The sequence below is a fragment of the Humulus lupulus genome, chromosome 5 (assembly GCF_963169125.1).
Source record: "Humulus lupulus chromosome 5, drHumLupu1.1, whole genome shotgun sequence".
Lineage (NCBI taxonomy): Eukaryota > Viridiplantae > Streptophyta > Magnoliopsida > Rosales > Cannabaceae > Humulus > Humulus lupulus.
The window spans coordinates 242,262,183-242,273,850 of NC_084797.1; the positions used below are offsets into that span (position 1 = coordinate 242,262,183).

The window sequence follows — 11,668 nt, forward strand, 5'->3', positions numbered from 1 at the left end:
GCATCCTCCTAACTCTCTGATTGGCGAGCTGGGCAGTTATGACTAGAGGATTGTTATGCGGGAACTGGACATGACTAGCATCTTCTTCGGTAAAACTGATTGGTTGCCTCTCCAATCGCTGCTGTTTGGGTAGATGCTGCTTCGGGACAAACTCATGAAAATGGGGATCTACAGTCATGTTCGTTTGTCTCCATTATCAGCCAACATGAAGCCACGCATCCATCTAACTTAATGCCACATCATAACTTTTAAATAAAAATATTTAAATTAATTACAAATAAAAAACTTATTTAATTTTTTAAAAAATAAAAAAAATTCTAACAAAAAAATATATTATTCACCAATATAAACCCTAATTTTCTTCTCTTCTTCCCTCTTCCCTTGTTGTTGTTGTTCTTCTTCCTCTGTCAAATCGAGATCTCAAAGCCGTCACTGTCAATCTTCAAACCCAATTCAGCAAATACCAAACTCGAAAATTTCAAGCTGAGTTCAAGCAAATACCTACACAATCATATATGCTTGAGAGTGCAAAGAAGATTTCAGAATGACTCAGTGGGCTATGCTATTTGGGACTCTTTTTGCACCTAAAATGATCTGAGATTGTCGGATGTTCGCAGATGGGAATTGGGCACAGATGGTCGACTTGAGATGGGTGTTGGAGGTGCGGGTTTCGCGACACAGCTCTCGTGGTTGGGGTCGTGTGCCTAGGGTGGTTCGCTTAGGACCTCTCGGGAGGACGCACGGGACAGCAGTTCGTTGGCGCTAGGCTTGGAAACAACGAAGAAAGGAAGATAGTAGGAGATGGTCGGCCTGAAAGAAAGGAAGAAGAGGAAGAAAAAGAAGGGATAGAAAGAAGAGGAAGACAAGGAAGAGGGTTTTGCACTGGGCTTGGAAACGACAAGGGGAAGACGAGGACGATGAAGAAGAAACGGGAAAGAACGTGAAGAATGGGGAAGAAAGAGAGAAAAATTAGAAATTTAGTTTTTAATTTTATTTCAGATTATAAATTAATATTAATTTTTTTTAATATATAGTTTTAGTTTATAATATTTTTTTAAGTAATTTTTTTAATTTTAATTAATCTATTTTAATTAAAATGATTTTTATTTATTATTAATTTAAAATAATCAAAATATTATGATGTGGTATTGTTATTTAATATGTGACCGATTATTTTTTTTTTTTTTTTTGCTAGAAGTCCAAAATGGGGGCTTACGGGACATTATTTACTGAATTATGTTTCAATTTTGTCCGGGAGAAACGCGTGAAACAATCATAATAATAATAGCATATATATATTCATACATTTAAGTCAAAAAAGCTGACTCTAATCCCAAAGTCTTGTCTGTACCACAACTCAATTAATAATAATTCTCACCTCTTCTCCTTTCTTTTACTGCCTTCTCACGTTTTCACTTCTCTCTCTTTCTCTCCTCTGCTTCACTGAAAAGAATCCCAGTCCACACATTTCACTCTGACTATCCACACTTACTCATTCTGTACCAGACTCATCAATGGTGGAACTGGAACCTTTCTCTCTTCTTCCTTAATTTTTGGGCACTCTTTAATTTTGCCCTTAATCTAGTTTTATTAGACTTAACACAAAACCCCATTTGTTGGATTACACTTTACTTCAACTCTAATTAATCTCATTCTCTCTATTCCAAAAAGCAAAGGCAAAACATAAAGCTCTCTCTCTCCTACAAATAAGGCAATTTAGATATAGCTTTAGCTTTTGATAGAATGTGTATAAAAAACAGAGCTCACATTATGACAAACTCCACCAACCTATCTACATTTTCTTCTCTTTAGAATAAGATTAGATAGAAAGTAAGTACCATAATGGGAAAATGAGTTTGATTTGAGAATTATCAATTCATCTACCAAAAAAACAAAAGTTTACTAATTTATACACTTCAAATTCATTAAATTGAGTTATCAAAATCGAAAACCCAACTCACCAAATCTGCTAAAACTAACATATAAACTTACAAAAATAGAAAGAAAAAAAAAAATTACTTATGGGTATTCATTACTCTTAACTATTATTAGCAATGAAAACCCAAAACAGACCCATCACTCATAGCAATGGATACCTTACACCCGGCTTTGGCCTCGACGTGGTGAGTGAAGAAATGCAAGACCCGAACCCGACCCGCCATCTCAATCTTCGACTCAATCTCCATCGTCGCTCCTCCTATCTGGCTGCCGCCGAATCCGCCGCCGAGTTGCGGTCCGAGCCCCAATCCCATTCCCATTCCGGGTTCGGAATTGGTACCCGACAACATGTTCGCCCCGATTCCGGCCGTGGCCGGCTGCGAAATCGGGAACGACTGGACCGCGAAAGTGGCGGCCATGTACTGGGTCTGACCCGCGTCGATCTTTCCGGCGGGTATGAACATGAACCCGACTTGGCTGCCGGAGTAGAGTAGCTGGAGGGAGCTGTCGTAGTGAGTGAAGGAGGCTTTGTTAGGGTTCCGAACGGCGACGTATTGGGCGAAGGTGAAATTGACGGTGCCGTTAGAGACGGAGAAGGATGGGAGTTGGACGGCGTTGACGGCGATCTTAGGGTCTTTGGGTTTGAAGACGGTGAAGTAGACTATGAGGACGACGATTATGATGAAGATCAAGAAGATTAGGGCTACAATGCAAGAAGCTAAGTTCGTACGGCCGGAACGAGATGGTGGCCGGTGAGGAGGGTGAGGTTTCGCCATGGTTGTGAGGTTTGAGTGAGCTCAAAAATGGTGGATCTGAGGAGAAAGATAGAAAGAACGAGAGAAGAGAAGCCTTCTTTTGTGTGTGGTCTTGTGCTTTTTGGGATTTAAGGGTGTGTTTGGACATTTGGTATTTCACTTTTTTGGTTCTAGGCTCTAGATGTTACTATATCTTAATTTATTTGTACATAAAATGTTGATAATATTTTTTTTAATTAATGTAAAATGGGTTTGTACATTTTTAGACTATGTGTTTTGTTTTATTATTTGTTTGGACTCTGTGTTTTGACAAATTAATTTTTAGACCATATGTTTTATAAAATGGTTCAAATAGGCCTCTAAACCTAATTTTGATAAACAAAAAATTGAGTATAACAATATAGTTTTTAGGCAGAATGACTGTATTTTTATTCTGAGTTGTTAGTTTGATGAATTATTTGTGATTTTAGTTCAAAAAATTTGATCAAAATAGGGTTTAGGGATCTATTTGAACTATTTTAGAAAACATAGGGTCTAAAAAGTAATTTGTCAAAACATAGGGTCCAAACAAGTAATGAGACAAAACACAGAATCTAAAAAGTATTAACTATGTAAAATTTATCTTACTTTCTATTTGAATCTTGGATTTCATTAGAGAGAAAAAATGAATTTAAATAATTTTCATTGTAAAAAAATTGAAATGTTTTTATAGAAAAACAAAAAGAAAGCAAAATGAGCACAATTTTATAATGTTTAGAATAATTATAAATATATTTGAAGAGTAAAATATTTATTAAAAAATTTCCCAAGAAACTATTTTTTTTCTTTTACTATTTTCTCTCATTAAACTTTTCTTTGATAACATTTAAGATCCAAACAAAGTGTTAAATTTGTATATTGACTTGTTGAGTTTTGTTAGTTAAAATTATTAGCTTAACTATGCATGTCAAAAAATTGTTGATTGCTTGAAAGATTTTTTAAAAGGATATTAAGCAAAATCAAAGTGATTTGCCTTATTGAAATATTTTAATAAGTTCAAATACATAATCATTTAATTTGAAAATCATAAGCTCTAGTATAGCTAATAGTGACATCAAATCAAATGCCTTGTCTTATAAACAAAATACATATTTGTCAATTTTTGTTTGAAATTTGGTCTAAAAACTACATATGATTGAGGGGTTTTGTTTGTTACTAGTTGAGGTTTCAAACTAATATCAAGGATAATTTTGAGACATCAATGTTATTAAATTTTAGATACATTATTTATTAAATTTCCAAGAGACAAAAATGTCAAAGTGGGGTTTGAATTTGGTTATTATTTTGGGGTTTTGTGTGGGGACTTATGGACTATGATGGGAAGGTAAGGTAAGGTATCTAAAGGCAAAGTTGAAAACTTTGAGAGAGAGTTTTAGAGGAATGAAAGGGATGGATGGCCCTACAAAAATAAATTAGGGATCCTCCTCCTACTATCCAAGCAACAATTATTGAATTCTTATCCTAAAAAATGTATAAACAATACTATAATTTTGTAATGTTGAATAGTTTTTAATTCTACTAACTTTATTAAAATAAAATTAGAAAAGTACTGCGAAAACTTCCTATTGCATTTTTTTTACACTCTCTTTCGTAAATTTATGATATGCAACATTATTTAATTGTACGGACGTAAGAGAGCGCAAAAGAGAATATAATATAAAATGAGAGAAAAAATTATAAATATATGATTTTTTATTTTGTCATGTGAAATGCTTCCTATTATGTTTTGCAAGTTTAGTTTGGTTTGGTTTTAAGGACTTAGGCTTCTAACGATTAATAATACAAAAACTAATCCCGTAAATATATACATCTAAAGACTTTAAAATCATTTTTATTTTTTCTCTTGCAAAAATGTTTAGCTAGAGAACAAAAGATTGTTATTTTTTCATTATTTCAACCTCATTTAATTAAGACTTCCAAGATTTAAGGTGAAGTATATTAATGTCAAAACTTAAAGACAAGTTTGGGGATAGTATTTTGTTTTTGAAATAAAATAAAATAAAATCGGTGATGTGATGTCAGCAACACCCAATTTAAATACTCTTCTGCAATGGGGTCCACTGTACTACAATTTTCATCAGTAAAGGTTGATACTTTACATAAATAGCCATAAAAGAGCCACACCACCCCTACCCACTTCAAGGCCCCACTATTTTTTCAGGACTTTTCCTGGTTCTTCTTCAGTTCTCTCTTGAAAATTTTCAGCACTGTTTGTAAGTGACAACAGTCCTATTGGAATATTTTAACTGAGGGAAGTCCTCTATCAAACCTGTAATCTCTATCTATGAGACTCAGATACCTGTAAGCATGTTTGTGAAATCCAAATATAGTTTTCACCAAAATACAACAAATCTAAGTTTGAAATCTCAAACGGCATAAAAAATGGATACCCTTTTGGAAAAAACTGTGATGAACATCATTGCTCAAGTGAAATTGGTGACTCAGAAGACATAACCCACCACTTGCAATAGTGTACCGAGGTTGATGGGTTTATAATCATAGCTCAGGATATGATTCTATAACAATCTATATAGTGCTTCTGCAACAATTCCATAAGTGCTGTACTGGTGTGAAAAGTAGTATGTGAAAAGTAGTATACCAGTACAGATGATATGCAAATTGAATTAGTTAACAAGCTATATAGTGCTTCTGCAACAATTCCATAAGTGCTGTACTGGTATGAAAAGTAGCATACCAGTACAGATGATATGCAAATTGAATTAGTTAACATAAAATGGTTTTCACAAAATTTGAATTCAAAAGAAGAGAAATATGCTTTATTTCCTGACAGATGTAAAAAATCAGAAAATTATTGCTGACAGATCCTTGTTTTTCTTCTTTTTTTGGTGAGTACAATAAAAGAACAGAGGTCATCAGCACATACCACTTTCCTCTCTGAGCTGCTCAAACTGCAAATTGTACAAATACCTGCTTAAGTTGCTTTTCTCCAGTCAAAATCTGCAAAAGTTCAAGAAAAACACTAGTTGAGATCCTCTTCCAAGGCTTAAAGCATATTTGCGTTGTCAAACATGTTTTATCTCAATGTGTAGACAGCTCAGGATAAATTTCAAATGCTATAACATTTTTATTATAATATTGAAATTTGAAATACCACACTATATTACAACCCGTGATAGACAAACCTTAATCACGGTTGTCCATGCCCTCCACTATCAATTTACAAAGCTCCTTTTTACGAGCTTTGAATCAGAAATAGGGGCTCAGATTTATATACAATACATATTGAGCTATGGTACTATACTACAAAGAGATTATTACAAACCCTGCAATCCATATATCTGAGCATAATACATCTTATTATGATCTTTACACCTCTGTTTCAACACTGCAATACAATCTCAAGCATGAGTTGACAGAAGTCAAAGACGCTTCAGTGGAACAAGTAAGTATCCACATTACATATGACCAGCAGTACATCTAAAAATGAACTGGTCATTTTAATTAGTACACAAAAGCATATAAATATATATACTCATATACTCTGTAAGAAGTATAAACTAGTTTGCAAGTTTGTCAAGCCAGGAATCCATGATCTCGGAGACAACTTCGAGAAATGCTGCTTCGCTCATGCCTGGAAGACAGGCATCCCACGCTTCTTGAATAATCTCCTCGATGACTGATTCTTTCTTTACATTTTCTCTACACATGATACTTCCAATGGCAAAAGGAGTTAAACCTCTCTGTACTCCTTTCTTTAGAAGCATAGTGGAAATGCGGAGTGTTCGGGCACACTCAAGAGGAATGTCCCACCCATAATATTTCAAAAGGGAAATATCTCTTTCAGCATCTAATGAGTTTATGTACTCAATGGTGCCAGGAGAATAAGGCTGGCGTGCCTGTGGCCAGTAAAGCCAGTCAAATGTGCAATCTTCAAACTGCAAGAAAGAAGCTTGTTATTAACCACAAAAATCCAAACAAATTACATCAATAATATATTTTGGCAACATCAACCACAACTCACAACTATTTCAGGAAGTTAATCTTAGGTTTGAAAACTGTTTTAGTAGTACGTTTTGTACTTGTATATGTTTTATATATGTTTGAGGGTTACATATGTTTTCAGTTTCAATGGAAGTTCTCATTTCCCTCAACTTCCAAGACTTGTAAAGAATAAAGCTTAATAGCCTGGATGAGGGTGGTTAGTTGTAGCAAGCTAACGATGTTGATATGTTCAATTCGAAGTTAAAGCAACAAGTAAAATGTGGCATGACCAGTTCTACCAAAGACAAACTACTAATAAGATAGCATAGCAAAGCAAAGAAGAAGAAGACTAAACCATGAAAAACTTTTTGCAAGAGCAAAATAGACTTACACTATCAGGCAGACAGTATCCATGATCAATTGGAATAAGCACAGTTTGACCATCTTCCCCTTTGCTCAGCAGAATATTTCCAGCATGCCTATCTGCATTGGCCATCCTTATGTCAAAGACAGTGATCTTATGCACCTCCTCGATAGGGAAGGCTCCGGGACCAATGTCCTCACAACTTCCCTCATTCCTCTTGAACATCTGCAATGATCCTATCTTAACGTTCTTTGGTGCACTCTCATACCCTTCTGGATGGTTAAATCCTTTATGCAAGCACTGAACCATGATCGTGGGAGGCACACCAGCAAATCCCATAACCTGTTCGCCTGATAGGGTCCGAGGTCCAGTTCTTGGATGATCCAATATATAGGCAGCCACTTCTCTAAGTGCTCCATCTCCAACCTTGGTTCCTCTTTTAAGCCCTTCACCATTCAGAGAAACCGGCAATCCTCGGGGATTGTTCAGAGCCATGGGCTCTTCATCAATAGGCTTAAACACAGAAACATACTCTTGGCCTAATGCATCTTGCATCAAATAAGTTCCTCCAGTGCCCTCAGAGGACCTGATGGGTTCATGGCCTTTCTCCAAACCATCAAATGTGGAGTTGAACATATCCCAGACGGATTTTGGAAACTTAACCTTGGGATTAACACAAATGGGTTCCAACAAGAAATCTCTATCTCTACAAAGTGGCTTACTTGTTACAAGTGGAAGGTCCGCTGGTCGGTTCTCTCCTGATTCCTTGACTTCCTCATCCCTTTTTTCATCAGGGACTTCAGCCACCACGGACAGCTCCAAATCCTTCTCAAGGGGTTTAGCTCTAACTTTCGCAGATTTCTGGACCACCAAGTGAATAGCTGCATCATTGTTCTTATTAATATCATCAACGAGTCTTTGGTCTTCGAGCTTTTCACCGTTAAAGAAGATTTCTTGGTCGTCAATATCCACAAAACCTTTCCCTTTCTTCAGAATCCTTTGCTTCAGGTACCTCACATTCCGGTATCGATCAATGTGAAATTCAAACTCCTTTCCACAAATGGTTCTGACGGTGATGAGCAAAAGATCAGAGAGCCTTAGAACCAAATGCAACACATTCCCACCAGTCACACCATAATCCTTAACCAGGGAATCATTCCTGGCCAATTCTCTGCCCCCAAACACAAGCTTCTGCTTCTTCACTACAAACCCTTTACATGTCTGGATCCTAAGTTTCACAGACGCAATCGAATCGGATTCCAGAACACGCATGGGAATCACAGAGCCGGCCACACTGAGATAAATTAGGATAGATTCGCTCGAGCAGTGTCCTCCTCGCCGGCTCCCAAAGTACCCGGAAGAATGTACCGATTCCTTCCGAATCGGACTCAAAGCAACATCCACGGACATATTTTTTTTTTCAAAGTGAAGCCAAAACCAAAACAACAGCCTCCTTTTTTCAGGCCTTTCAATCAAAATTGATGAAAACCCATATTCTAAAACAGCACAAAACCACGTATACAGCTAGTAAAAAAAATCCCCACAAGGAATTGAAAAATCCCAGGGGTCACAACAACAAGACCAAACTCGAAAAACCCAGATGCTGAAAATCACAGGCTATCGAGTCGAAATACAAGGCGAAAAATTATGGACAATCTAAGTGGGTAGCTAAGAAAAAACTCTCAAAAAGATTGTCGAAAGAGAAAAGTTCAAAGGAGAGAGTGGATTCTTACCCAAGGAAAAGAATCAAAGGAAAATGGAGATGGAAGGTGAGCTTAAATTACAAGAGTTGGCAAGGAAAGCTGGCATTGCGATCAGGTGCCGATGAATTGAGAAGTACTTTCCCAGATTGGACGGTCAGAGGTCTCCGCAGTCTTCTCGGCGAGTTTTTCTCCTCCGAGAAAATTGTACTCGATTAAAAGGGTAGTAAGCGTAAGAGAGAGAAAGAAAGAGAAGGGAGAAACTGAATTATAGCCGTTGGCTTTATATAAAGACCTTTTGACCCAACGACTATTACCGGAAAATATCGAAAATCTTTTTTTTTTAATTTGATAAATAAAAAATAAATTAAAATCGAAACGACATCGTTTAGTTTCGTAACGGCAGTTTACTTGGCTTTTATAGCGTGGCCCCTGTCTCCCTGTCGGACTAACTGTCAGGTGTTATTTTACCAAAATGCCATTGTTTTCAAAGAAAGTTTTTGAAAGTGATTTTTTTTCTTTTTGAATATTGTTATTGTACTATTAATTTAGACATTTAAAATTTAATTATTCTTTTAAAAAAGGGTATTTTTTTATTTTAAATAAATAAAATTTTTAAATGATTAGGGGACAATTAGGAGCACAAAAGAGGATTATGTATGATTAATCATTATTAACTTTAAGATACTTCCAAATAAATAAGCACAACCGTATAATCTTGCACATGTACACCGTCCACACGTGTATCCATTCAAACCTTTGTCAGAACTGTCACATAGTTAGGATAGAATGGAATCAATTTAAGCTAATAAAATGTATTTAGCTCATTACAAATACAATCAATGATCCAAGACTAATATTTATATTTTTGGATAATTATTTGGTAAGGGCATTTTTTATTTATGACATTTTGAAAAATTATAAATTTTTTTTATGATCGTGTATATTATAATTACAGTAGACATTTTACTAATTTTTAAGAAATTCTGAATAATTTACCGTGTTCAAATTCAAATTCAAATAATCAATTGTACGAATAACTAAGTTTTTTTATACGCGTAGAAAATAAATTGTTTGAATTCTGATTTGTTCACAACAAATTATTCAAAATTTCTTAAAATTTGTGGAATGTCTAATATAACTATAATATACAATGTCATGGAAAAATAATTGACTTATAATTTTTCCAAATGCCAAAAATAGAAATTGACCATACGGGGACTTTGTGTTTTGTTTCATTACCTGTTTGGACCCTGTATTTTGACAAAAAAAATTTTGGACCCTGTGTTTTGTAAAATAGTCAAATAAACTCATAAACCTAATTTTGATAAAGAAAAAAATTGAATACAACAACACAATTATTAGAAAAAATGCTTTTATTTTTGTTAGTTTGGTGAATTATTTCTAATTTTAGCTCAGAAAACTTTGATCAAAATTAAGTTTAGGGTTCTATTTGAACTATTTTACAAAATACAGGGTCCAAAAAAATCATTTATCAAAATACAATATCCAAACAAGTAATTGTACAAAACATAGGATCAAAAAAAATATAAACCCTTACAAAAATGATATCTTCAAAGTACTAAACCATGTGTTTAAGTACAATTTGTAAAGAGACCCTCTTTTTTATTTTTTATTTTTTATTTTTTTGGTTCAATAAATAGCCAATTTAATCGCCGTTGCACTAGAAAAGGGTCCCCAAATCCACATTACATATCTGCAAAAGCACCCACCATTGTCTTCTCATTGAGAAAATCAACTTCTTTGGTACTTTTTTCAAAGAAGGCCCTCATTTTTATTTATTTTATAAAAAAGACCCTTTTTCTTAAAAAAATAAAATAAATCGTCAATTCATAAAGAAAGAAATAATCAAGCTCCCCTAACCATCATTGGAACCATTTGAAGCAAATAAAAAAACATCAATAGTACATGCAATGAATCTTGTAGTGCTATTATAACGTATTAAAGTTTTTTAAAGTGATAATGTTATCGTTAGATCATTTTAATGAACGGTGGAGATTTGTTAATCTAATTAGATGATATACTACTATCTAGTCATATACACTGAACATGCATAGTGTCTAATTCATCTAACTCATTATTATTAAAGGGATGGAATTGGCTTGGCTTTATTAAAAGTTGTGTACATAAATATACTTAATAAAAAAACAGCATTATTGATTTGCTAAAAAATAAAAAATAATAAAAAGGTTGGGTACGTGGGGGTTACAAGTTAAGAACACGTAGGTTACATTATTTATTTATTAATAATGATATGTGCACTAAAATTATGCACAAAAATATTAAATTAACTAACGGTACATTATTTTTAAAAATAATAAAGGGTTTATACTTTTTTGGATTATGTGTTTTGTCTCGTTACTTGTTTGAATCTTGTGTTTTGATAAATTATTTTTTGGACCCTATATTTTATAAAATTGTTAAAATAGAACCTTAAACTCAATTTTGATGAAGAAAAAATTGAATATAACAACACAGTTTTTAAGCAGAATAATTTTATTTTTATTCTGAATTGTTAGTTTGGTAATCAGGTTTAGGGTTCTATTTTAACAATTTTACAAAATATAGAGTTCAAAAAGTAATTTGTCAAAACACAGAGTACAAATAGGTAATAGGAAAAAACACAGAGTCCAAAAAGATATAAACCTAATAATAAATCTCGTCTGAAATAAATATGATTGGCTAAAAAAATCTACTACGCCAGTTAATATAATATTTTAGTGTACATATCGTTACTTATTTATTCATTCGATCAATTTTGAAACCCTTTATAAAGAAAAGTTAGTGATTGCTCATCATATGCTTTCTAATGGGTTTTTTATAACATGGCTGGTCATGTGACAATTGACCCTACATCCCATACTTCAATCCATGGTTAGTAGAATTATAGATATCATGTTGTAATCATT

The 11,668-nt window shown here is 34.0% G+C and overlaps 2 protein-coding genes across 2 annotated transcripts; both read right to left on the reverse strand.

Annotated features, from left to right (window-relative positions):
* Positions 1-1,835: 1,835 nt before the first annotated feature.
* Positions 1,836-2,856, reverse strand: LOC133778616 (uncharacterized). The gene has a single exon (XM_062218601.1). It carries the CDS (start codon positions 2,712-2,714, stop codon positions 2,049-2,051), a length of 666 nt encoding a protein of 221 aa, XP_062074585.1. The 5' UTR covers positions 2,715-2,856; the 3' UTR covers positions 1,836-2,048.
* Positions 2,857-5,793: 2,937 nt separating this feature from the next.
* Positions 5,794-8,995, reverse strand: LOC133778617 (phosphatidylinositol 4-kinase gamma 2). Its single transcript, XM_062218602.1, has 2 exons — positions 7,066-8,995; positions 5,794-6,628 (listed from the first exon to the last, which is right to left on the reverse strand). Exons 1-2 carry the CDS (start codon positions 8,446-8,448, stop codon positions 6,251-6,253), a joined length of 1,761 nt encoding a protein of 586 aa, XP_062074586.1. The 5' UTR covers positions 8,449-8,995; the 3' UTR covers positions 5,794-6,250.
* Between the last annotated feature and the right edge of the window lie 2,673 nt (positions 8,996-11,668).

Coding starts and splice junctions, on each gene's coding strand:
- LOC133778616 (XM_062218601.1), bottom strand. CDS start 2,714: ATGGCGAAACCTCACCCTCCTCACCGGCCACCATCTCGTTCCGGCCGT.
- LOC133778617 (XM_062218602.1), bottom strand. CDS start 8,448: ATGTCCGTGGATGTTGCTTTGAGTCCGATTCGGAAGGAATCGGTACAT. Junction 6,629..7,065: donor GATACTGTCTGCCTGATAGT/GTAAGTCTATTT, acceptor TCTTTCTTGCAG/TTTGAAGATTGCACATTTGA.